Source organism: Anser anser, assembly GCF_964211835.1.
Source record: "Anser anser genome assembly, chromosome: 2".
NCBI classification, from domain to species: domain Eukaryota; kingdom Metazoa; phylum Chordata; class Aves; order Anseriformes; family Anatidae; genus Anser; species Anser anser.
Window position 1 is genome coordinate 41,338,180 of NC_139721.1, and position 27,310 is coordinate 41,365,489.

At 36.4% G+C, this 27,310-nt stretch overlaps 2 protein-coding genes across 8 annotated transcripts in view; both read right to left on the reverse strand.

The window, feature by feature from the left end:
* RP1 (RP1 axonemal microtubule associated) overlaps positions 1-27,310 on the reverse strand; it is a 217,428-nt gene that overhangs the window by 162,299 nt on the left and 27,819 nt on the right. For 6 of the 7 annotated variants that reach the window (XM_083823906.1, XM_083823902.1, XM_083823904.1 and 3 more), the window contains 5 exons: positions 25,036-25,686; positions 23,515-23,686; positions 6,497-6,660; positions 3,767-3,853; positions 1,580-1,712 (listed from right to left, as the gene is read on the reverse strand). In XM_083823906.1, coding sequence (XP_083680032.1) covers positions 1,580-1,712; positions 3,767-3,853; positions 6,497-6,660; positions 23,515-23,686; positions 25,036-25,674 — 1,195 coding nt within the window. In that variant the 5' untranslated portion in view covers positions 25,675-25,686. Of the gene's footprint in view, positions 1-1,579; positions 1,713-3,766; positions 3,854-6,496; positions 6,661-23,514; positions 23,687-25,035; positions 25,687-26,987; positions 27,010-27,310 lie in introns of those variants that run through there. The other variant, XM_083823905.1, reaches the window with a different exon arrangement.
* On the reverse strand, positions 15,683-23,500 carry LOC310895747 (oxygen-regulated protein 1-like; the record flags this gene model as incomplete). Its single annotated transcript, XM_083827377.1, has 1 exon — positions 15,683-23,500. A coding segment is annotated over exon 1 (5,349 nt), but the record flags the coding sequence as incomplete, so codon positions are not given.

Here is a 27,310-nt window from a genome sequence, read left to right on the forward strand (position 1 = left end):
GAGATCTAACCTATGAGGATGCAGGCTGAATGCATATGAGGCTTTTCGTGCCCTTAAGGGTATGAAGATAAAAATCACTCAGGATCACAAATCATTGTGGTTAGGGCTGGCCAGGCCCTCTTTACAGTATTTAATGAGCCATTTACAGCTGCTAACTAGATCATTGGAGGAAACATTTCCTGCTATTCTTCTTCTCTTAAAGACATATTAATGAGGCACAAGACTTTTTTATGCTTTTCTTTCCAGGTTCTTAACCTCAGTGCTAAACCATCATAGGCGTAAATACAGCTCCAAGCCACCAAGCTCTTTCCTACTAGAGTTACTGTCCTATGGTAAGTTTTCCCACATTCATGTGCCATTTTCTCAACTTCCAACCCTCAATTCATTTATATCCTCCTCCTGTAGCCTGTAGCCCAACAGTGATGGCTGTTACCGTTTCAATTTTTGATGGTCAACCAAAGGTGCCATAATAACCACTAAGCACTGATATAGTTTTAAACGTCCTGAAAAGAGGTGTTTGTAGTTTTTTGAGAGCTCTGAAGGGAAGTTTCTCTCATGAATTAGTCTTGTTCTCTACAGTTGATCTGTTCTTTTGGTAAGGGAGGAGAGGAGGGCCTGGAACATGTCCCAGGAGGATCTTTCTCAAATGAAAGCTTCAGCACAAGTAATACTGATGGTGTTATGATTTTCCCCCTCTACCTTCACACCCTGAAGGATGGGAATCTTCCCCAGCACTCCTGTTCCATCACCCACATCTCTCATAGGGTACACTGACCTTGCTCTGCCTTTGTACTTTTTCTTAGGCTAGGAAAGAGCAAGGACAAATGGAGGAAAAGAAAGAGCAAGTGCAGACTTCTTTGACTTCCTTCCCATCACTGAAGGAGAGAGACCATGTAGAAACAACAACCAAAATGGATTAGTGTGGTAGAGCAGAGACTTAAAGCAGTGAAACAGCAGCAACATCTAATAATTTTGGTATTGTTTGGCATCAATGACCTTTAGAATCACAATATAATTATAGTAGTATTTGTATTATATCAGTGATAGAGCTTTTAACACTTAGAACCTTTTGAAATATTGTTAGGTTTTGTTCCAAACCCAGAAATTAGAAGTATTCTGCAAACCTGTCTCAGCCACCTACAAGAAACTAAAGTAGCAGCAATAGACATAGTAGAGCTATGTAGAGTAACTGAAAGTCGAGTTTTTGATTTGACTCATGTGATGTCTTCACGGTAGTTGTGTGTTGCTTTTGTGTTCTGGCTCTTTTATAAATAAAAATATAAGCCAATATCTGTGAGGTGTCTTTAATATTGTCTCTATTTTAAAGCAAACACAGATGCTGAAAATATTATAAAATCAGGAGGATATCATTGAAGTACCTGTGAAACTCAAAGCATGAAAAACCCTGCCATCTCCTCACCAGTGATTCTTAACCTTTTACCTGTGTCCAATAACCACAGGAAAACAGCATGGAAAGTGTGTTGTGGCTGCCAAAATGTGATAGAGAGCCTGATGAAAAACAATGAACTCTATCAACATCTGGTTGTGACTTGACTTAGCCAAGTGACATTATGCTTACCTGGAAGAACAGGCTGACCCTGACAGAAAACAGGAAGCTCCATGGATGTTTCCCCATTAGCTTGGTCCCAGGCCAGCCATCGATGTGCAGGGAAAGAAAACTGCTCCCCCGAGAAAAGGTTCAGCAACTGCACCTAATGCAGCACCAAGAATTGCAATTTAAGTTACTAATCTGTGTCCGAACAGAACAGAACTTGACATCTGTAGGATGCTGTTGAAACTTGTGCAGGTAGAACTCCGTGGCATGATCACAAAACCATGGGCTTGAGCCACATCTGCTCCCTGGATACAACTGTCCCCAACCTGACTTTTCAGTCTATCAGATTCAGGAGCTCAGGGCAGAGTAACTAAAGCATAGACGAGAAAAAGGGTTTATCAGCTCAGGTACAGTTCTGCAAAATACAGCCATGCAGCTGGTATATCCACATAGGCTGTCACCAGGTAACCTGGCTTACCAAATAGGTAACTTCTCACTGGGAAGCTTGGTAATGCTTGCAAATCTATTCCTTTAATTTTTTTTTATTACTACAAAATATTCATATCCATATTAAAGAAATGGGTTTTGATTCTTCAGCACTGCTTGTGATGTAAATAAACTTTGAAAGTGCTAGCAACAACACCAGTCTGCCCCGCACAATTTTCTTCCATACCCAACTTCTGGTATATAGCAGTAAAAGGACCATATGGACACCAGCTGAAGGAGCTCCAGTTATTATGTAATTCAAAATATTCCATAGTAAGCATCTCAGAGACTACTATACATTAGAATAGTCCCTGATTATGCTAATTTATATCAGTAGCTACACTAGATTTTGGACTAGTAGAGAGAAGCAAAGATATTTCTACCTGTAATTTCACTCCTGCTCATTGCTGTGCAGAATCTAATCTCCTTAATTAGGAGATTTATCCTTTAATCTTAATTGAATAAATTCAGAATTATTGGAAACATTTTCATCACTTTTACTGCTTTAATACTGAACTTTAAAGAAAGAAATTCATCTTGTCTGAAAAACCTGGCACACCTCAGCCTGCCAACATCTGCTGAGAGATCTTGTACGGGAACTGGGAGTTAGAGAAGCAGTACCTTTGTGGACATTTGCAGTCCTGAAACTATCTCAGTACAGAGACAGTCACAGAAACCATGGAATATTGAGCGAGGAGTAGCATGCCTAACTGTTATAAAAGCTTTGCAGTTATAGAGCATTGTCTCTTAAATCAGTCATTTTAAATGGGTGTGTCATACAATTATATATATATCTCTATATACTACCCAGACCATACTCTGTCTTCTTATTGAGTCTCAGCCCCAAATGAAAACAACTAGTTAAAGCATTGAACAACCAAAGAGTTCAAACATTCATAAGCAAATATTTAACATGAGTGGGCACTTTTCAATAGATAGATCAAAATTTACCCTAAAGCATGCTTATAATGGTGAGTTCAGCAAAAGCTTCTAAAGCCCTTTATAAACTGCTTTTTGCTAACTAAAGGACAAGAAACTCTGGCACAAAGAGGGAAGTATTTCAGGCATGCATAGTCTATCATTGGCACACATAGTACCTCACTAGCACTAAGGATAAAAGCCAGATATTTTCATTTCCAGTCCAAAAACCTATCCACTAGGTGTTACAACCAAAGCTAAAAACAGAACTAGCTGATTTGCTTCACTTTATATTTGCTTTACCTTCACTGAGATTTTTTTATTAAGTGAGGAGAGAAGAGAATGTTAGTCTTTTTTTTTTTTCCTCAAAGACACAGAATTAGAAACATTTGCAGTCTAGCTCTGATGCTGTGCATAAGATCACAGTCAGTCACAGATTTGAGGACAATTCGGCTAGACCAAGTTTAATGACTTGGGTTTCAACAAACTCTTGACACCCTTTGTAGCATACAAAGGCTGCAGAAGACTCAGACTACAGCAGCACACTTAAGCAGCTTTCCTTACTGCCTAGCAATGAATTTTTAAAGAAATGTACAGTTCTCACTACACTGTAAACAAGCAGTGAAGATAGATGTCATCCTAAGTCACCTCTCACTCTTCACAAAAAAGACTCCATCATGAATAATCTCATAGACAAAGCTACAAGTATTTGATGAGGCGAACATACATATCCTGAGGATTTTTTCTGACTCATATTGTCATAGTGACTACTTTTGGAAAGACAAAATTCCTTCTCATTGCTTTTACCTCTTCACAGTGCCAGGCAGGAGAATTTCCTGAATTTGTATGTCCTACGCGTATTTTGTAGAGATTTCCTATGTTTCCGGTATGAACCTGTAGAACGAACACAACCGATGAAGCACACAACATTTCTTACAAGAAAGATATGTAACAGAAGTTCATTTAGTTTATATGAATAAAATATTCTGATATTTAAACGGGTGATTCCAAAATATTTTGCTCCAGACTATCATTAGAAGCTCGGCTCTTTCTTTTAAAGACAACCCCTATGGCAAACCATGTGGCCTGCCAACCCTGTCTAAATGACTCAAGATGCCCTTGTAGCTATTCTTTTCCTCACTCAATATTGGCCTCAGTGAGAGATGAATACAGACTATAGGTATCACTAAAAAAAAAAAAAAAAAAAGCCTCTTGACCTGTCTCATGTCTCAGTTTAGTATCTATGCTACTGACCTGCTATAAAATGATTTCTGCCTCTCAAGCACCTCCCACATACCTCTGAGTTTCTCCCTGCACCTCCAGGAGGGTATGCCTTATGATTTTGGAAGCAATTGTGGTCAGCTTTGATATTTATTTTTACAAATCATTTCAATTAAATCAACTTAAAAAGCTGTATTTGAAAGATCAGCTTTTGTGCAGGCTGGATGAGCATATACAGTACAGATAACAGGGTGCTGAGGGAATCACTTTGTGTGAAGGTTATTTAAACAACTAGTTATGAACTTAAGTATATAAATAGAAAGCTTATCTTTAAGGCACTGGAAACATATGGTGAGCACTTCACCTCCTTGCAGTATCATTATTTTCTTATGATGTAGCCTGGAATCACTGTTCTTCTGTCGCTTTCTACAGAATTGATTTTCATGTTTTCATTTACAGAGTAGAGATGGGTGTGAACTGAATTCCCTATATTGTGAACTTTCCTGAAAGCAGTGTTATAAACAATAAAGATGCAGAGTAGAGACGACAGACCTGAATTAACTTAGATCTAGCACAAAATGCAAGCAGAGAGGCTTGACTGTTTCTATACATTTTAGAAGGACCTTGGAGTACTGGTTGATAGTCAGCTGAATATGAGCCAGCAGTGTGCTCAGGTGGCCAAGAAGGCCAAGAGCATCCTGCCTTGCATAAGAAACAGTGTGGCCAGCAGGGCTAGGGTAGTGATTGTCCCCCTGTACTCGGCTCTGGTGAGGCCGCACCTCAAGTACTGTGTTCACTTTTGGGCCCCTCGCTACAAGAAGGACATGGACGTGCTCGAGCGAGTCCAGAGAAGGACAACGAAGCTGGTGAGGGGTCTGGAGAACAAGTCTTACGAGGAGTGGCTGAGGGAGCTGGGATTGTTCAGCCTGGAGAAGAGGAGGCTCAGGGGCAACCTTATCGCTCTCTATAGGTACCTTAAAGGAAGCTGTAGCGAGGTAGGGGTTGGTCTATTCTCCCACGTGTCTGGTGACAGGACGAGGGGGAATGGGCTAAAGTTGCACCAGGGGAGGTTTAGGAAGAACTTCTTTACTGAAAGGGTTGTTAGGCATTGGAATAGGCTGCCCATGGAAGTGGTTGAGTCACCATCCCTGGAGGTCTTTAAAAGACGTTTGGATGTAGAGCTTAGTGACATGGTTTAGTGGAGGACTTGTTAGTGTTAGGTCAGAGGTTGGACTAGATGATCTTGGAGGTCTCTTCCAACCTAGATGATTCTGTGATTCTGTGATTCTGTGAGTATGCACTCCTTAATTGCATTTGGTGCTATGGATTCTCACCTACAAGGGGAATCCTGGTGTCCAAACCAGAGATTGTCTTCATATTTTGCAGTTAAGAGTCATTGGAGGTTAAATTAATGATGATAAAGCGAGCATGAAACACAGCTAAAAATCTCTTTCATGAAAAGATTATTTTTACCCTGGTTACCTATTTTATCTACTCATTTCAATTTTATATCTGTTTTTTGATATCACAGATAAGAGAAAAGCATACTAGCAGAGGTGCTGGATTCTCCTGAGAAACTCCCATCAGGCTGATGAGACCTAAGAACAGTATTTCCTACATCCCAGATAGCTGTGAGACTATTGTGGAAAAGGTGAGCTCCTCATCAATGCTACCATACTTCTTCTCAGATGGGTACTTGCTACCATGGATGTTAATAATGGAAATACCTATTTGCTATATGGCCCTACAGCAAACACCTGCTAGAGAGATCCACTGACTATCCCACCTATACACTCAAGCTATGCAGTTCTTGATAAGTTCAGGCTTACTGGAATCATCACAGAACAAGACCAATAGAGGAGAAACTTATTTGTGCAACTGCAAGGAGAAGCAGCTTCAGACAGATTCTATTAGAGTTGTCAAAAACTGCTATTAATTGAAATAAGGCAGCAGGGATTTAACAAAGTTAAAAATTTATTCCATCCCCTAATTCTCCACTTGTTGCTTCATTTTTAATATTTTTGCTCCATTTCAAATTTAAAAACTATACAAGTACCTGTTGTCTTCTTCCTGGTATTTTCTTGGGCACTGTATAAAGTTCTCCTTAAACAGATAAGAAATACATTGCAGCAAACTGGCTTTTGGATGGCTGAGGGGGAAAAGATACTAAATTTATTTGTCCATTTATGTGCTGCTTCTTGTTTGAAGATATGTGTGCTATGCAAAAACTGCCTGTCTTTCCATCATATAGATTTTGAAATTTCATGTAATCTGGCGGGACACAAGAAGGCAACACAATGAATATATATTACTTACTGTGAAGATGTCTTCATTGCCTCTCTGAAATAATTTTCCCTCCTCTCCATCAAGAAAAATAGGCCCTGAATTGCTGTGATCCCCATACAATGTAATATAAACCTTTGAACTTGTTTCTGCAGATGGCATATCACTGGTGAGGACTGACACCTTCCATTTCCTAGCTATCAAAAGATAAAAAGACTTTCTGAATTACTTAAACTCAAGATTCCTAAGCAAAATGTATTTCAGCAATCAGAATTCTAAATAATATCATGTCAACGAATATAAAAATACATATTTCACAAAAATACAGCAAATATTGACTTTGGTAAGTTATGCAAGTGAAAACCAAGAAACGTCAGGTTACATTCACATCCTTTAGAGTATGCATATGCCATATGACAAACTTAAATTGCATGACTGCAAATCAATTTTCAAACACAGTATTTGAAATATTGTACTAAAAGATATGAAATGGGGCTTTCTGTTTTTTTAGGGTGTGTCTGCCCAATGCAGTGCTGTGTAATGACATCCCTGCAGGCTCTCAACAAGCTACCTCTGGAATCACAAACTCATCACTCTGAATGTTAGGGTCTCTTAAAGCTAATTAGCTCTGCTGAAAGGTACAGCACTGAATGTACCTTTAAGAATGGATCTGTATGTCTACAAAGCTATGCTGGGCTTCACAGATGTAACAGCTCAGTCAAAATCCACGAAGGGATTGCCATGTACATGCATTGCAGTGTTGTCATTAAACCCTAAGTTATTAATAGTCTTTTTATGAAAATTCATTTTTATCAAGACCAAGTATATGTATTTAGGCTTTGGCTCAGTGGAGGCTGAATATCAGTGGCAGGGAATTAAGGGAAATGGTATCATTGAGGGCTGGCTGATAACTATGGCCTGTTTCATTTTAACAGGGATATTACGAAGGAATGCTAAGAAAACACCTTCACACCCAATATAGCTGGTGCCCATCTCAAATGATAAACATTTTAAGCACCTCCCAAGCTTGCTAAAACTGTTTTGCACCACTGATTAATGTAGCAGTTTCTCAAAAGAGAATTTCTTTTAAAATACAGCAGCAGTATTTAAGGGCTTTACTGACTACAGAAGTCCCCTAATGTCTAATGTCTCTACACATTTTACTGATGTTTCTAACTTTTACTTCCATAACAGAATCCTTAATCCTGTCTGTTCTGGCTAAAACACTGGAAAATAAGATAGTAAGGGTATGATATGATGAATTTTGTTTTTCTAAACTGAGATGCCTAAAATAGTTCTATGTGTCTTAAACTCCAGGCAATACAAAATCCTACAGTTCTGTTGAAAGATTCAGTGAAACCACTTTTGTTTTGAGTATCACCCAGTATTTTCAGTGCTAGCAGTGCACATTTTCTTAAAGGATTTAATGATCATTGATCATGATACATGCACAGAATCAAGGTGCAGCAGAATATCATTTGAGGACCAATGAAACCACTAGTTTGAGGAATTTGCATTTAGTTTTCTGTGGCATTCTGGAAAAAATAAGGATTAGTATTTTTAGAAGTACAGGATTAGTATTTTTACTTGCTCATGTTTAGCCATGTCTAAAAGGAAAGGTGGTTAAGAAATAGATAGATCAGGCTGACCTAGGCTTGGTGCATGTCAATATATTTCTCTCTGGGAAGTAAACGAGTTGAGAATCTATGTCCTCCATACCACTTAGCAGATATATTTGAATTATTAATATTGGTTTTGATAAAAGGCAGAAAACAAGGCCCAGTAATGGTACATTATCAAATCCTAACATATTACTGAGGCCTGGTGGTAGAATCTACAAGTCCTGCTTGTAGTCAAGCTCTTGCTATAAACATTTTGCTTCTGTGTGGCCACTGTGCTCTGTGCATAAAGCACACATTTCTTGGGAATTGCCATGGTGTAGAATTAGTAACCATTAAAACTGATATTGTCCTCCAGATTTTGAGTGGAGAGACAGAGAGCCTTAACATGGTGCTTGGTTCATCTTTGAGGACAAAACTCAAGCCCTCGAATTGTAACTGGGTGAATCTCTTTTAAAACAGTATCAGAATTAGTTTTCTTACTCCAGAAGTTTACAACTGCTATGAGTCTTTCCACATATCTGAGCTGTTGCTGACATAGATACATGCATTAGTATCAGTTGCACAAACTGAGAGAGCACTTTTCTGAAAAATACTGTGAATATGCAGCCATTATCCTTACACTTCCTAAATAATTATATTGTCATTATTAAATAATAAACTGCCAAACAGCTATTCCTATCATTAGGTTAAACTTCATCTTCATGAGAGTTGTCATAGCTTTAACACATTAAATTGAAAAAATAGGAAGTACTAACTGCTAGACCTGAGGAAAAGAAGCAATTGACAGAATCACATTTTCCAGCAACAGAGCTGTGTGACACTTCTTAAAAGTTGCTGCAATCTGCTTTGTCCACAGCTGAATTTAGCTCACTGTTTCTATTACAAAGGCAGTTCTTTACCCAACTTTCTGTGAAACATGGCTGATGATGGGTGACCGTATAACCCTCCATGTTAATCTAAGTTATAAATGACAAACTTGGATAAGTGTACGACATCTAAGTCATTCTATGCAGGTGTACCTAATGTAAGAAGAACTGCATAGGTTTGCATAAAGCTGCTGAAGATACAGCCTGAAAAACTGATAAGGAAAATGACCTGTGAAATCCCATATCAGCAAACAAGATAATGGAGAAAAACAAGTATCCATTGGTCCACTACATAATGTCTGGAAGAAAAAGTTGGCAAGTCAGTCTTACTAAACATGAAGAAAAGATGGTTCGTGGATTGGAGTCCAAACAGAAACAAAGATGACATAGAAAAAAAAATATTACCAGGTCCAAAACAAAAGAAACAACAACAAAAACAGCAAACAAGCAAACAAACAAACAGAAGAATACATTGATTGCTAAAGCAAATTTACAATTTTTTTGAGTATCTTTATGAAAAAGGTACATTCAACAGCCGTTATTAATATTAAAACAAACACTACTGCTAAAATTGCCACTTGAATGAATAAATACCTCTAAAATGCTGAAGAAGATGGTCAACTAGAGGGAAGTGGAGTTCTTTGATATTCTAAAATGGAAGTCACAGAATCACAGAATCATCTAGGTTGGAAGAGACCTCCAAGATCATCTAGTCCAACCTCTGACCTAACACTAACAAGTCCTCCACTAAACCATATCACTAAGCTCTAAATCTAAACATCTTTTAAAGACCTCCAGGGATGGTGACTCAACCACTTCCCTGGGCAGCCTATTCCAATGCCTAACAACCCTTTCAGTAAAGAAGTTCTTCCTAATATCCAACCTAAACCTCCCCTGGTGCAACTTTAGCCCATTCCCCCTCGTCCTGTCACCAGGCACGTGGGAGAATAGACCAACCCCTACCTCGCTACAGCTTCCTTTAAGGTACCTATAGAAAGCGATAAGGTTGCCCCTGAGCCTCCTCTTCTCCAGGCTGAACAATCCCAGCTCCCTCAGCCACTCCTCGTAAGACTTGTTCTCCAGACCCCTCACCAGCTTCGTTGTCCTTCTCTGGACTCGCTCGAGCACGTCCATGTCCTTCTTGTAGCGAGGGGCCCAAAACTGAACACAGTACTCGAGGTGCGGCCTCACCAGAGCCGAGTACAGGGGGACAATCACTTCCCTAGCCCTGCTGGCCACACTGCTTCTTATGCAAGGCAGGATGCTCTTGGCCTTCTTGGCCACCTGAGCACACTGCTGGCTCATATTCAGCTGACTATCAACCAGCACTCCCAGGTCCTTCTCCGCCAGGCAGCTTTCTAACCACTCATCTCCCAGCCCGTAGCGCTGCTTGGGGTTGTTGCATCCCAGGTGCAGGACCCGGCACTTGGCCTTGCTGAACTTCATACAGATGGCCTCAGCCCATCGGTTCAGCCTATAAAGATCCTCCTGCAGAGCCTTCCTACCCTCGAGCAGATCGACACACGCACCTAACTTGGCTTCGTCTGCAAAGTTACTGAGGGTGCACTCTATCCCTTCATCCAGATCATTGATAAAGATATTAAAGAGAACTGGCCCCAGTACTGAGCCCTGGGGGACTCCACTAGTGACCAGCCTCCAACTGGATTTAACTCCATTCACCATGACTCTTTGGGCCTGGCTACCCAGACAGTTTCTAACCCAACGAAGTGTACGCCAGTCTAAGCCAAGAGCAGCCAGTTTCAAAGGTAAACAAGGTAATAAAATCAACTGGTTACTCGTGAGGAAGGATTTGATATCATGGAATGTACTCATGCTCCTGTTGCCAGAGAGACTATGGATGTACCATAATGGCTGACATAGGTGGTAAAAAGTATTCAGACCAAGAAATAAGGAGTAAATATATTGCAACTTGTACATTCTGCACAGGCAGTTTCAATGCACATGAAGTAGAATATCTATCTGATAAATGTAGAAAAAGCAATGATTAGAGGATGTTGAACAGTAAAATGAACAAAAGCTGTAATACTGATGAGGTCAGTAATCTAGGTATGCAGTTATTGTTAGCATAAAACAGAGATCTGCATATTCAGAGGTAAAATTATGAAAAAGCAATCACACTTGGAGCATGGATCCCAAAAGATAAGTTAGGCATGCAGCCTTCAGGAAAGCTACAAGTGTACACATGGATAATGCAAAATGAAACAGAATCTGTTTGGATTACATTTACTTTGGAGTAGAATAGTTGAAAGATAGACAATGTAAGTCAGAACCAAGAAGTGTACCATAATGAGACTGTCTAACTTGTGAAGGAAGGTGAATAAATCCTACTAGGTGGTAGAAAGAAGTTATTTCTAAATGTCAGAATCTGTACATTTCTTCCTGAAATAATTGCTAGAGGAAAATACAATTTTTAATTAGATTTGATGAGCAGTGAATACCCTTTAGAAAGAGATTTACAAAATACCCCTGAATAAGCAATCATAAACTGATTCATTTTAAATTAAGGTAGGACAAAAAAAATATCTTAAATGAAGCCTTTGATCTAAAACCAGCAAATTTCCAAAAGTAAAGGAACAGGTTAATGAAGTCAAACGAAGTCAAAAAGTGAGATGTAAAAAAGGAAAATAAAACAAAATTGTAAAAATATTGTTTGACCATATACATTGAAAGAGAATAAGCAAAGAAAACGCTATGTGCACCATGTGTTGAATTTGAAAACCCAAGACGCTTTGAGTGCCACCATCCAGCCAACTTCTTATCCTCCGAGTGATACATCCATCAAATCCACCTCTCTCCAATTTAGAGACGATGATGTTGTGTGGGACATAATAATTCATCTTTTTAGACAAGGAAATTACAATAGATGAACACTACCTTAGCATTTTATGAGAAATTAGTAGTTTAAATGGAAAATTAGATTAGTGCTGGACTGCAAAGAAACAAAATAACTACCTAAATGGGAAATTATAAGTTTGTGTTGACATAAGAGCTATTAATTTATAAGAATAGTAGTAAATTGTTCATGAATTTGTGTTGGGATTGATCTGGATTTCCTAATTTTGTCAATATACTCCATAACATAGGTTCTGTACCATAGTTAATAAGAGTTATCAAAGCATAAAAGGATCAGAAAATCCAGAGTAGTGTAAAAAGAGCAATACAAAACAGCATAAAATGCAAGGAAATGTATTTTTAAAATACTACCAAAACATAATGCTACAAACAGTGAATTTATCATTCAAAAGAGAGAGAGAGAGAGAGCAATTCACTAATATGATGCAACAATGTGACTGTAAGATGCACCAAGAGAAAGATTTCTAATTAGAGAAATGTTACTGTCAGTGTCCAAGAGTTCAGAAAGAGAATCTTTCACATGCTGCAATAAGTTCTGGCAACCATATTCAAAAACAAATTAATTGAAGCTAGAATAGGTCCTGAAAAAGACAACCATTATGATTAAAGGAAATGAAGACAATGCCTTATGTGGAAAAAAAAGTGAGAGAATATCTGATTTTGTCAAAAGATACCAGGAGGAGGAAAAGACATATCTAATTTAATGATGCTGATGGATTTGGTACACATGAATGTAAACTAACTACGACTAGATTTTGGATAGAAATTGGAAAACAGTTAAGATGGATATCAGCAAAAGGACCCAAACTCTAGAACACCCCTCCAATGGAAATGACAATGACTATAGCTGATAAGTTTTAACACGAGACTTAGTCCTTAAATGTTGTACATTATTTATATGATTTTATATTACATTATTACATGATTCTGTGTGGGGATTTTTTGTTTGTTTGTTTGTTTTTCTAGTAGAGACACAAACTAGATAAACTGAAATTCTCTTCATGAGACTATAGTCTACATGTTATGTTGGCTATTTCTTTTTTTTAACAATAGCAAAACAAAAATTTAATTCCTTCCAGAAGAATAGCATAATTTATATAAAGCCTTTAAATGCCTACTGAATTTTCTCCTGTTCTGTTCTTTACACATTATTTGATAGGCTTGTCACTTCCAAGTATATTTTACCCTGGCTCATTCAGAAAGACTTTGTATGCCTTTTGCAGCTAATTTACAGAATTAAGCTATATATAAGAAGTTTATATTAATCTTCATGGTGTTTTTCCCGCTGTCAATCAACATGTTCCTCTAGTCAACAGTTTTTGAGGGTCTCTCTTCAGTCTTTTCCAATCTTACCTAATAAAAGCAATTTTATTTTCTCTGTGTATCTCAGCCACTTAATATTCTGTATCCTCCCTGAACCATTAATGAATATATAAACTCTGTGACAGCATTGAACATCTGACTGTCAACCTTTTGTCCTGCTCTGAGCTGACTATTTTATTCCTTCTCTTCCTGTTAACATTCTGAAATCAGGAGTCCTTCATTGAATACAACAATCATTTCAGTGCTTGCTGTGGTCTCTGTTAATTGTAACCTAAGGCTATACCACACCTCTCACCTTTTGAGTACTCAGTTTGATCAGTAACACTACAATAAACATCTGATTAAAGGCTCTTGAACGTCTGAATAAATTAAGGTGTTGAGAATGCAGCACAGGATGCTATGAATCCAACAGAAAGACTGCAGGTGATGGAGTAATGTATATAACTGCCAGTTTAACCTTTCAGCATTATTCATGGCATAGAAACTTTGTATGCAGAATGCTATATGGCATTTAATTGGATTCTAATTATTTTAAGCTTCATTTTCAAACCATAGGTTTTATTTCTATTTTATTTTACCATAGGTAAAAGGATGAAAAAATATCCTTGAGACTCTTCATTTGGAGCAGTTCTAAAACATGCCAAAAAAGATGCCCAAAAATGTGAAGATGGGAGTAAGAAAATCATAAATAAGACCAGTGTAGTCAGATAAACACACAGCTATTTGGCATGCATTTTATTAGTAAATATCACAACATTGCTTTAGGTTTTTTATGTTGGTTTATTACATAGAATATAACACTGCTTCAAACAACAGAAACTTATCAGTTATTTACAAGGAAACATGGTTAACACTAGACTCCTAAAAGGAATTGGAGAGCTTCTAGGTTTCCTACCCATACTGCAAATCCCTTTTGCTCCAGGTCCTGTTTCTACTTCTCTTATATGTGCCTTGTTCACCAGAGGGAGACAATCAAGGCCCATGGGCCAAAAGGGATTTGTGTCAGGCTTTAATTAAGTCCCCAGTCTGGATAACTAAATGACCATGGTCCAGCATGTGGTACCATGTACATGCCAGTTAGTCTAGATGCAGCCTCCAAGGGTACAGAATGGACAAATTCTCATTCTCTAACTGAAAAAATAGCACTTTACTTCTTCAGGTGTAACTCTGACTTGGTTGATACTGAAGTAAGTTATTGTGCAGAATTAGGGGTTAAATCTAAACAAAACAAACAAAAAAAAAAAACAACAAACAAACAAAAAAAAAATTAAATACTCTTCCTAATCACAATATACATTATTTTTCAATTTTATATTTAAAATCATTTTCTGAAAATTGTAAACCATATGTAACTGCATAATAAGTATAAGGATATTAAAAAATGATGTAAACAGGCATCCAAAACAATTCTAAAATAGATTGAAAGACTCTGAAATGTATTAAATATGCCTAGGATTCTCATATTACATTATATTTACGGAAGAAAAAAAAAATGAAGAGTACAAAGGTTAAAAAAAGAACACAACACTTGTAGTGTATGTAGAACAGTTTTAAGTGTAAGTGGTGCAGCCTCTGAAGGGAATATGGCAAAGTCAGTCAAGAAGTCTGGATGCACAATCTCCCTTCTCAGCTCCTGTGTAAGCCTAAATAATAAATAAGCTCCTTTTCCAGTATCCTCTGGATAAAAGCAGCAAATTTCATTTGTGGTCTGGATGTTCCTATATGGAGACCAAAAGTCATCTTTACCCACCTAACTGTTCTGAAGTTGGCTTTAAAAACTGAAATAGTTGTTTGATAATGTTAATCTATGTAAAATTAACATGACTACCACTTTCTATTTCTCATTGTATTACAGCAATTGAAGAGTATATCCTACTTTTCATTTCAAATTAAAGATATCATTTGATTTTGTCCCAGACAAAGCATTTATATGGAACGGTAGTTCTCAAACTCTTTCTTGAAAGTCATGTAATACAAGTATCTTATCTTAGAATTTAGGCAGATATTTAAAATTTGATTTTTTTTGTTGTTGTTGTTTAGTTAGTAGTAGTTTTTTCTCTACAGAAGACATGGTTTGTATATTACTAAATATGTCTGAACAGATAACTTTAGGAGAAAAGTATTTTTTTTAGCTAAGAAACCACCACTAGAACAGTTTGTTTGTTTGTTTGTTTTTTCCTATGTTGTTTCCGACAAAAAAACTAAGCAATTATCTATATTTCCATAAAGATACACAATTATGTTTTATATTCATCTGGGTTGTATTCACATTGGGAGTTTTATTGGATGTGGCATTCAGTAGATTATTTTGGTAATATTTTTATTGAAGTTGTCACTAATCTGATGTTATCGAACTTCCAAGATCTCTATTACATGTCTTTCTTATCTTTGCTGTATCTATTGTCCATGGCACAAAAGCAAACTCCTCCTCCTCCTCCTCCTCCTCCTCCTCCTCCTCCTCCTCCTTCTCCTTCTCCTTCTCCTTCTTCTCCTTCTTCTCCTTCTCCTTCTTCTTCTTCTCCTTCTCCTTCTCTTTCTTCTCCTTCTCCTCCTTCTCCTCTTCGTCCTCCTCCTCCTTCTTCTTCTTCTGTAGAAAAGGCATTTGCATTTTTCATATTTTCAGAGGCAGTACGTTCAATGTTATTTATAAAAGTGTCACATTTTAGAAATATTTCAGAATGACAGGTTTCTGCTGGATCTGTCAACAAGGGAGACAATTTTTCTCCAACAATGTGAATTGGGCTTATTCTTAATATTTGGCATATTTTTGGCTTTGTGTTGGGTGGCTTACTTTTTGTGTCCACCATATAATCACTGGGTATGTGCTTGGATACCTTGTTTTGACAATTGCTGACTTCCATAGGCTTTAAATTCATATTCTTTATACCATGTAACCTCCTTAAATTGCTCTTGTCTTTCAGAGTTGAAGATGTAAGTATCCCAATGTTACTAATAAAATCTATAGTGTTATTAGCATAATACCTGGTAAAAATATTATTGGCAATCTTATTGATGAAGTTCCTCTTCAGGGTCACATAATTATTTTCATCTTTTACTAAATCTTTGCCTAACCATTGTAAATGTTCACTCTTACTGGCCAACAAACATAGACCCATCTGGTTCTCAATATCGGATGCCTTTTGGTAAGCATATCCCCTCTGATTCTCATTAATTGGTGTAACCATCACCATCAGTATTGGACAATGTTGGCCACATATAGCATGGAGCTTATCTAGAGAATCTTCCTGAAGAGCATTTCTGTTAGTATTATTAACATCTGTTGGCTGAGATTGTATGGGTTCATCATTTAAAGGCTGTTCCAATGGATGCACCTTGTTATCAGGCAATCTAAATTCTACAGACGTAAAGGCTGGAAAATTGGTATCAGCTTCTCTGGAAAGATGTGTAGAAGCAGAACCTACCATGACTGAAGGTTTGATCTTTTCTTTGTTCCCTACAGGAAGGGAGGTGATTTTGCCATTGAGGCCAGGTTTGCTTTCCCTACTTAAGTCATCCTGTAAAGGGTCTGAATCACTACTGTGAGGTATGTTGAAGTAGCTGCAGAAATTTTTAGAGGGCTTAGCCATATCTTCAAGCTCTGAAGAAGATATTTCATTGAGGACTGGATTCAGATTGCCAAAGTGTGAGTATGGAGCATCATCACTGTTAGTATCAAGCACTGTGTCTGTTGATGTTGTATCCAAATTGCCATACATTCCAGTCCGCTCAGGTGGTGATCTTCTTATCAAATGGTTTTCTTTGAGAAGCCATTTGCCTTTATCAATCAATATTCCTTCATCTTCATTAGCATGTACGGTAGGTTGACAATGTTGCTTTGGAGGTTCCCCTGAGTAGTCATTAATATAATTTGTCTCTTCTCCATTAGGAATAGGTTGTGGTGTTGGTGAAGAAATATGTTCTTTTCTCCATGTAGTTTCATCTTTGTTAATGATTTCTGGAAATTCTTGTGATGACAATGAAGAATGCGAAAATTTCTCTGCAAAACAAGGCCTAGGTTCTTGAAAAAATTGAATGGTTTTTTTCACCACTGCAGAGCTGAATTCTTCAGTATCTTTCTGTAATGCTTTGGACATGTAAGGAAATCCTTTCTGAAAGTCAGGCTTAAATGAAGCTTCTGTCTTACCATAAAGTCGTTCAATAGTTCTTTTTACATAGCTGGTATTATAGTGTTTTTCAAGTACTGCTTCTTCTCCACTTTCATTGGTCAAATCACTGGATGCTCTGAAGTTATAATCACTCTCCTCAGTATCTGGTCTGTAATCTGACCAGTCTGAAGTAGCAGGACTTTTTAAGCATTTTTTTAATTGAGAAGTGTCTGAACATGTTCTGTTCTCCAGTTCTTCTACTTGCAATTTCTGTTCTCCTTCACTCATGTCACATTCTGTAATTTGCTTAGATTCATAACAAAAAGATAATGGAGAAACTGTAGATAACCTCTCAGAGGTTTCCTCACAAGTTTCTGTGTCTTCCTTCCCTTCCTGTACAGAACAATCCTCATAATTATATTCTGCAGAGGTGTCAGCAACTAGTTTAAGTTGACTGTTTGTTTTTTCGTCATTACCTGTTGACTTTGGATCAACTTTTTCATCTTCCCTTTGATCAGTAGTAACATCAACAATATATTTTTCACCTTCTATCTCGGAAGTATCCTGATCTAAAATGCAATTTTTATCATTAGACGTTACACTGTGAACTGTTGAATTAGGTTCTACTGAAGTATCTGACTCTTCATTAATGTTTTTGTCATGAGGTTTTTCATATAGATTATAAGCCATTTCTTCATTTGTTTCAGATGGCTCTATAGCTGATGAAAGGTTACATTTAATAGAATTAGTATCAGCATACTGACCATCTAGTTGTGTTTTGGAAGCACTCAAATCTGAAATCTCTGTTGCTCTACAAAGCTCTTTCTGTATATCTGAATAGCTTTCAAATTCACTCGATAATGTTAGAGCTTCTTCGGAATTTAAGCTGTTCTTTGCAATACAAGGTTCAACTGATTTTTCTTCTTCATGCAAATGTATATCATTATGATTTTCAAGTATGGGTATATTCTCATGGCAGTGTGTGGAATCCTGCTTTTTGAATTCCTTCGCAGCATGTAATAAGTTATTTTCTGTTGTTTCTTGAAAATGTGAGAAAGCAGCCTTCAGTTCATCAACTTTTTGCATAACTGTTGCTTGTTTCAGAAACTGTAACTGCGTAATTACTTCAGAACAGCTACAGGTAGCTTTTTGCATATCATCTTTGGTTGTACCAATCAAACTCTCTCTCAGATTCAGTACTAGTAGCCAAGCTAGGAGGAGATTGGAGGAAGAACCAAAAACTGGAGGAGAAATATCTGAAAGACTGTATGTTTTTCCTATACATCCAGTGTGTTCTTTCTGGAGACCAAGCAAAGTTGACTGTAACTCATGAAGCAGCATGCTAGACATGCAATTATTCTGAGTATCAGTTCCCACTTTCTCACTGACAATTGAACAATCAACTTGAACAGCAACTTCAGATTTTTTTCTATGGCACAGATTTGTGTCTTGAATATCAGACTCTGATACTTTTTTATCATTGCCATGTGTTTCATGAAACAAGTGTAGTTGACTGTCATGATGAAATTCTGACTGCAGTAAATACTTGGATTCTTCTACCATTGTTGTATTACCACAAATCAAAGAGTCAGTTTGGTTTTGACGTGAATGTTTGGATGATTCTTCTAAAGTTCCCAATTCAAAAAGAGGCTTTAATGTTTTTTTGGTTTGATTATGTTCAAACAGATGCTTTTTTCCAGTCACATGCATTTTATTCGTAATAAATTTAGCTTCTTTATCTATAAAAGCATCAGTGTTTTCTTTAGAAACATGACAGACATCGCTATTCTCCACACTCCCCTCTTTTTTCTTTATAGGGGGTAAGACGGCATTTGGTGACAGGTTTTTCAGCCAAGTTTGGACGTAGTTTTCAAGTGAATGCTCAACAATCTCCTCTTGAAAATTCTCTTGTTTCAAAGCCTCTACTGTAATGGAGCTCTCTGACATATTTAATTTATGTGCACCTTTACTTAGATTTTTCCTCATCTTCTTTTGCTTTTTCTCCTTCTTTAATGACAAATTTTCCAAAATGTTATCCTCCCTTCCTTTTTCTATTTTATGAACCTTTGGCATTTCTGACAATGTCTTTGAAATCATTGCCAAGTTAGGTGTCTGTTCAATAGAATTAGTTGTGAGATGCTTGCCTTCTTTCACAGTACTCTGTGCATCCTGACTGCTTTCAGTTTCATTTTTTGAATCAACTGTCATTAGATCATCTTCACTCTTTCCAGACAAAAGGGAACTATTTTTTTTGCCTGACTTTGATTTTACCTCAGCCAACCGTTTCTTAGTTCTTGTTTTTTCATTAGGTGATAATCTATTTTGTTCCGCTGAATTATGGGGATAGAACTCATCTTCAGGACATATGCTTTTGTCTGAATTGTCAGACCCATCATTGCTTTTTACAAGTAATTCCATCTCTTTTTTCTGAAGCATTTCAGAACAATTATCCTGGGTTGTGGAAACTTGTGTAGTTTTGCTTGTGACAAGCACTTCTTCACTTTTAATTATCCCTGAAATTTCTTTATCTTTTTGATTTTCATATATACCTTTCTCTAGAAAGTTAGACAATAATTTTCTTTTCTTCTTTTTAGTAAGGGAAGATGCAGATTGGCTTTCATCAATCAGATGTGATGCTGTCACAGATTCGGCCCTGACACTGATTAGATTCTCACTTTCAGTAACAGGAGAGAATGCAGTTGTTGGATTTATTTTCTCTGTAGGTGCTTTACTACATGAAGCTATCATTTTCTCCATCTTGTTGTGTCCAGGACAGACTGAATGCACTGAATCTTGAGAAAAAGCTAATAAATTGGAAGCTTTGCATTTTCTTTCTTCATTTTTTGACTGAGATAATTCTGAATATCTAATGTAAGAACTCAGTGATCTTTTTATTTGTTTAATATCACATAATTCATGGATATGATCTGCTGAAACTGGCCTAGCTGTCTGGTAATTTTTTGATGATGGTGTGAAACCACTGATGTTAGCTTTGCAGGTTGATACTAAGCTATTATATGCACCTTGCTCCACAACTGATTTCTCCAATATGTTCTGTACCAATTCATTGTCATCAGGCACATCTAATGTCTTCCTATTTGTGGTTCCTATTAAATCATGACTTTTCTGGCTTACTTTAAAAAGCATTTCTTCTTTTATATTCTCTGAAGAAAGCTTTAATATGTCATTGTCACTCATCTCACTAAACTTTGGATTACTGACGCTTGATTTTTTTCTGCTTGAATGTGCTACCATGCAATACTCAGATTTGTTTTCTCCATTCTGTATTTCCTCACTATAGGAAAACTGTCCTATTGTCTTTTCCTGAACCTCTTTCTCAGATACCAAGGTGACACTTTCAACTACCGCTTTCTTTTGTCTAACACGTCTTGGCCCAGGGGTGGGAGGCCTATAAAATCGAGGTCTGATATTATCCTTAGGTACATTGCTTATAGCTAGATCTGCAGATTTGCTCTTCTGATGGATATTACAACCATCCATTTTTAAATCAGATTCTGATTCTTTGCCTGAGACTTCTTCATTGAATTGTTTTAATGAGTCTCCATCTTCTTTATTGTAGCTGTCCAAAAATGAAGTGTCCATTGGTTTTGTACGTTCTGATATATTTACATTAGATAAGCAGTCTTCTGCACCCATTGCAGCATTGCAAATGGTGATATTTTTGTCACCTGAAAGGCCAGCGCGACTTACAGTTGTTGTCCATTTAATAGTTTCTTCCTCTTTAATTTTGAATCGAACTTTCATTTCCACTGTCATACTGCCATCTTGATTAAGGTGAACAGATTTCTCAATGTCATCTTCAAACTGTGCCACAGATAATTCTTCCCCATTAACTGACTGATTTTCTCCTACACCATTATGATTGGCCGGAACATAGGAAGACTCTGAGTTGTTATCATTTGAGTTGTTATCATTGCTGGACTCTTTACCAGAAGAAACTGAGAATATCTGAGATCTAGAGCTAGAGATCACTTCAACTCTTGCTACCAATAATTACATTGAAAGAATCCAAATTCATTCAATAGTTGGAAAGTAGAGCAGACAGATATCATGGATAAGGATCCAGATGATAAGACAGCAGACAAGCAGCGAAAGAAAAAAAAGAAAAAAAAAGAGAGGAAACAAAAAAAGGAAAGAGATAAATTAGTACAAAAGAACCTAATAAAGTTTTTTTTTTTTTCTAGAGTATTAGAAAGAAAAAGAAAATAAAAAGAAATAGAAAAAACATATCTAATTTTGCTATTAATTTTAAGAAGTTGTTCAAGAGAGAAATACAACCAATTTTTAATAGAACATCAAAGATTTAACTACTTTTCCACATCATATATTTTTTCAATAGGCCCTTTCTAATGCCAGAGCAATAGTCCTATTTGAAGCTCCAAAGCCTAAAAAAAGGACTAAATTCTCTAAATTCTCTCTTTTTATACTCATTTGGGAGTTGAGGTTACCTTGAACTTTTTTTAAGAGGTTCACAGACCTGCATCTGTTGGGGCTTCAGGCTACTAAATTTACATCTTCTCCGTGCCCTAACAGTCACTAACTTGTCACCTCCTATTAGTCCTCACAGTTAGTGCTAAAATGTGTCAGTCAAGGTGTAAATATATATCTCTGGGATTAATTCAACAATCTGCAGCATATGTCATTACTGTGAGTAGTGTCATTGACACACGTGACTAAAGGCTACAGATTCAGTCCCCTATAGATATGTAAACATTGAAGCACTTGAACTGCTTATAAAATCTGAATTTAAATCATGACATTCTGAAATATATTTTATGCTACAGTACTCTAGATTAGATGGTACAAAACCCAGTAAAGCCAAGGAGAATACTTTTAGACTTCAGTCAGTCTTGACTATGGCCCAACATGAGTTTACATACACAGTAAATATTCTTAAAACATGTTTTGATTAACCTGTAATAATTTGGCTCTTTAAATAATGTCTTATCTGTCTCTTATGGTTGTCACTGAAGAGGTGAGAGATAAAAGAGCATAAGATAAAAATAAAATTTTGCTGTCTTCCAAGCAGATCTGGCTGTGAGTGAAATGGTGCATGTACACCCAAACAAAGACATCTACAACCGTTACTGATACCTAAATATACAGAATTCTTAATTTAATTGAAAGGTTTTGCTTGCAGGAAGCTATTTTAACATAACTAATATTAACTTATCTCACATTACTTGAATTTAAGCACGTTTTGCTCAAGAGAGTTACAAAAGTTTTTATAAAAAGACTTTCATGATTGACACATTGCTATTATAGATAGGTGTCTATAATTTCAGGGGGAATGCCCTGTGAGTTTCCCATGCATATGCTTTCCCATTAAATAAAAGTTTAGACTAACTCCTTTAATGGAGATCAGACCAACAGCTCTGAAGCTGTGGAATGTCAAAGAACATGAAGTCTGAGAAAAACTAAAATGAGTAGTTTAGTAGAGACATAATAAACTATGAGGGATGTGGAAAAAACACCTTTAAGTAAATAGAAGTGCCTCATGTAGAAATGTGCTCCATGACATAGTGAGGATTACCACGGAAAGTCTCAGGACAGAAACAATTCTTGATCATCCCCTGGCCAACTCACACTCACTAACTCTTGTCAGTGACACAGCTCCTTGAGTAGTGAAAGTATGTATTTGTGTATCCTTTCCCAAACTTAACCAAAAAGCATATATTACAGTCATAAGGATATAAGAATTTCCTATAGGATGCAGCTTCACAAAAACATGTTGAGTTTGTAAGTGGATGAGTGCTGTAATGGTTTTCATGTTTATGTGGAGCATGGAACATGGGGAAAAAATGAAAGTCATGATAATGACAAGTCAAATCCCCATTTGCTAGGTCCTAAAAATGGCACAAAAGTTTTCCTCAATAAATTCAGCCAGTTAAGAACTCTAAAGTAACCTGTAGGTTTTCTTTTACCTCCACTGTTATTAAATGTGATGCCAAAAAATTAATAACAATGACAATCAAGTGCATTACAACAAAATATACATATAGATTTGTATCCATGTTCTAAATAAGTCAGTTTGAGAGAAAATATGCATGCTAGCTCAGTACTTAGAAGAAACGTGTTTTATAATGAAAATTAACACTTTCATCTTTCTTATACCTACAGATAAATTTTCAGCTGTCCTTTTAGAATATCCTTGATCCCAGTAAGATTGTCATGGTTTATGTCTTATACTGAGAGAGATAAACCAAATAATAGAATAAAAATTAATTCAAAGAACTTACTATTTTCACTTTCTGACTTGGCATTTGCTTTTGGGTACACACGATTTGCAATTCCAAGCAATTTAGCTGGTCGTGAATACCCAAGGGAATCATAATTGCTTGGTTTAAAAGGCTCTCTCCCTGCTGCGACTACAGCTCCAGAGCACAATATCAGGGCCTGAAGATTAGGAACCTAAAAAAAAAAAAAAAAGTAAGAGATTTATCCCTTTTATGTTTTAATATCTTCACTTTTTAGCCTCTACATCATTTTGCAGCTGACTGTTAAATATGTATCACAGAACAGAATTAATTTTTCAATTCCTATAAGGCAATTCTTATCTCTGTGAGGGTATGTCTTGTTATATAAATAAAAATATATTAGAAAAAGACTTCAAGAAACAACACTTGGATACAGATCAAAATTCTCTTATAATGTAATGCTTGCATATGTTGTTTTATTTCATCATTGAAGAGTGATCATTCATAGCCATGGAATAAGACTATGAATTTGGAGGTAGGTATATATATGAACATCTATTTGGAGGAAGAAAAGGAAAATTCAGAATACATCACAAATATTTCACATGTACTGCCACAGAGGAACTGGACAGAATCACAAAATATGTATTGGAAAAGATGTCTGGAGGTCATCTAGTATAAAAAACAGGTCTAACTTTGGATCAAGTTGTTCAGGGCCTTGCCTAACAGATTTGAATTTATGTTCCAAAATATATTGCAAGCTAAGGCTTGAAAACTGCATTTCACTGACATAGGAGCTAGGGAGAGTTTCCCAGCCTAATACAGATCTTGACCAAACGGAGGGAAAACACAAGATTTCCCTTGAACAAGCACTCTGCATGGAATTCCCTTTCCAGATACCTGTTAGGTATGATCACAAGTCCTTCTCGCCGGTTAAACAACACGCAGGAAAAACACTAAATGAGATAAAATTACACAGAACAGCATGTAAAATGAAATTCAGGATTATTATTGCTGCAACATCATCTGGGTTTAGAGGTACAAAACTTGGTCTGCAGTTTAGAAACTGTAAGATACAATAAGGTCTCCTAGTTCCAAGGCATTAATGGCAAAACACTGTCCATCTGTGTAATAATAAAGTAGCTATGGCTATTAGATACTACCCATAATATTTTTAAAACATTAAAAATCACAGAAAACAGCTTTAAGACTAAATGAAATTTCTGTTTAAATAGGGAAAAAATATATAACTGAAAGCATGCCTGAAAGAGACCTAAGTAAGAAAAAGAAAAATGGCTTTTCATGAAGACTTGAAATAAAATATCCCCACTAGTTTCTCTGTGATTACTAGATTCATGTATATTTATTTCCTCCAAGCTAGTAGCCTTCCTAAAGGGGAACAACCATAGAAAGACAACAGCTGAAATTCAGCACATTAGATACTACACCAGGCCAGTGTCCCTAGTTTATAATTGATAAAGTCACTTTATTTTAATTTTTTTTTTTCAGTTAAAAATAACCTAGAAGCAAACATACAAAACTCATCAGTGCTCTTATTCTCACCTTTCTGCCATCAGTGGTATATAGTTTCAGGACTGGATATTGCATTAATTCACTCATATAGTCCAGAAAGGCCTCAAAGGTTTGTGTATTTCTCTTTCCCAGAATTATGGTGCGTCTGAGTCTTACATCTCCATTTTTGAAAACAAGGATCTTTTTAGGAGTTGTTATTTTTCTTTCTCTGTGTCCAAATCCAACTTCATTCTCCCTTGCTAACTGCACAGCACGACGGCGAGCGCTGATGGGCCTACTGATCTGCCAGGGCAATGGCTTTTTGCTAGCCCGTTCTAGGTTGATAGGCTTCATTTTCCTCTGATGGGAGCAAATATAAGATTTTCCATCTTCAAGGTCTTCAAGATTGGTGATGCAGTGTCTCCCTTTTGGTGTACTGATATTCCTTACTCCAAAAGGTAATGGGACCCTTTTGGATAAGCTATCGAGCAAGGCATCAAATGTTTTGTAAGATCGGTTATTAATGACCATTTTGATTCCATTAAACTGAGGATCTCCACTTTTATAGAAACAGATCCGTTTGGCCACTACAGGTTCGGTAACATTGAAATGGCGGGTAGATAAACTCTGTTCACTCTCAGAGGAGTTTGGCTGATTCACTGAGTAACTAGTTGAAGGAGTTTCACTCATTTTGACAGCAACCTGGGGGGAAAAAAAGAGGACACAGATGTAAAAGTTTTCATATGACTAGCAATAAGACAGTCTTAATTTTGAAAGGTGCAGAAAGAGAATTATAAGAAATGAACAGCAGAAAGTTGTGCCAAAAATCATTGGATTTAAATGGATCCAAGCTGTTATCTCTAAATTCCACAAAGACTCCAGTACTGTCAGATTAAGTTAGCATAGCTCTGCTTGCAAGTATTCCCAACACTCTCCAATGTAATTTCAAATCTCTTATCATTTTGGTACAAGAGACCTTTCCTTGGTAGAAGGTACCTAGTCCAGAATGATAATTACATTTTTTTTTCCTTGAGGATGAAGCTAATGACAGCATTTCATATTTAATATATTAGCAAAATCTTTATGAGAAAGAAGCAATTCATGCTTCTTCAATTCATAAGCCATATTCAGTCCAAAATAACAAAACTGAAAGACAATATAATTTACTTTACTTTACTAATCTATTAGTAAAATCTATTTTACTTTACTAATCTATTAGTTTTACACCAGGACAAATACACTGGATTCAGATAAAAGACTCCTGATTTACTATGTTGTAAATTATACCAGAAGAAGGCCCAAAAAATGTTAATGCTATGGTACATCTTAAATTAACAGATCATTTGCTATTTTATTGTAAGTTTTATCTTTCATGATAAATAAATCAACCACTTCAATATTTTCAGTTATACTGAGTGAAAACCTACTGATCATATATGATTTTTTATTAAGAGAAAAGTCTTTAAATCCTTTATAAAGACACTACATTTCAGGTATTCTTCAGTAGTAGTAGTAGTTTTCTATGGTTGAAACATTTACATAATGTTCTTTTAAATAACAGATTGTTTCTTACAACTATGTCGACTGTCTTCCTGCTTGAAAATGGAGTACTCTCACAACAGCCTTTTCATTTGAATCCAATCTACATGCAGATACTTTAATGACAATCATTTAATTGAATAAATTTGCTGTATCTTAATGATTGTTTTGCTTTGGCTAGAGCACAGAGTAGAAACTTCTAGTCAACTAATCAGCCTGGAAGATGAACTTCTAGCACAGTTTTACTAAAAAGCTGAATAGTAGTCTCAGGGAATATGTTCGTCATCAAAATAATATAAATTAAATTCTTTGACAATGTCACCTTGATGCAGTTGCCATACCCACTAATGGAACAATCTCTTCTGACTACTATGTTTTTTTCTTAATGAAGCTATGGAAAACAATATTTTGATGTATTCTACTACTTCAATACTTCAGTTCTGAAACTGATAAGAAAATGTTACCTTTTTCAAGACAGTCAAGATTCAAATAAAGTCAAATTTGTCAAGATTCTCTTGTGTTCTTACAGCTTTTCCAAAAAAGCACTGTTTTCAGCTTGGGTGTTTTGCCTTCACTGAGAGTTAATAACTTCTTAAATGTTCCTGTCACTATAAAATTAACAATTAATATGTATATATATAGTTATAGTTATTTATTTATTTTGAACAATGATCAGGGCACAGGAAGAAAGTCACCTTTTAATATACTATCTATGGTGCAAATTTTACTCGTTTTAAGTGATAAAATTAAAAAACAAAGAGATCTGCATGAGAACGATGTATACAAA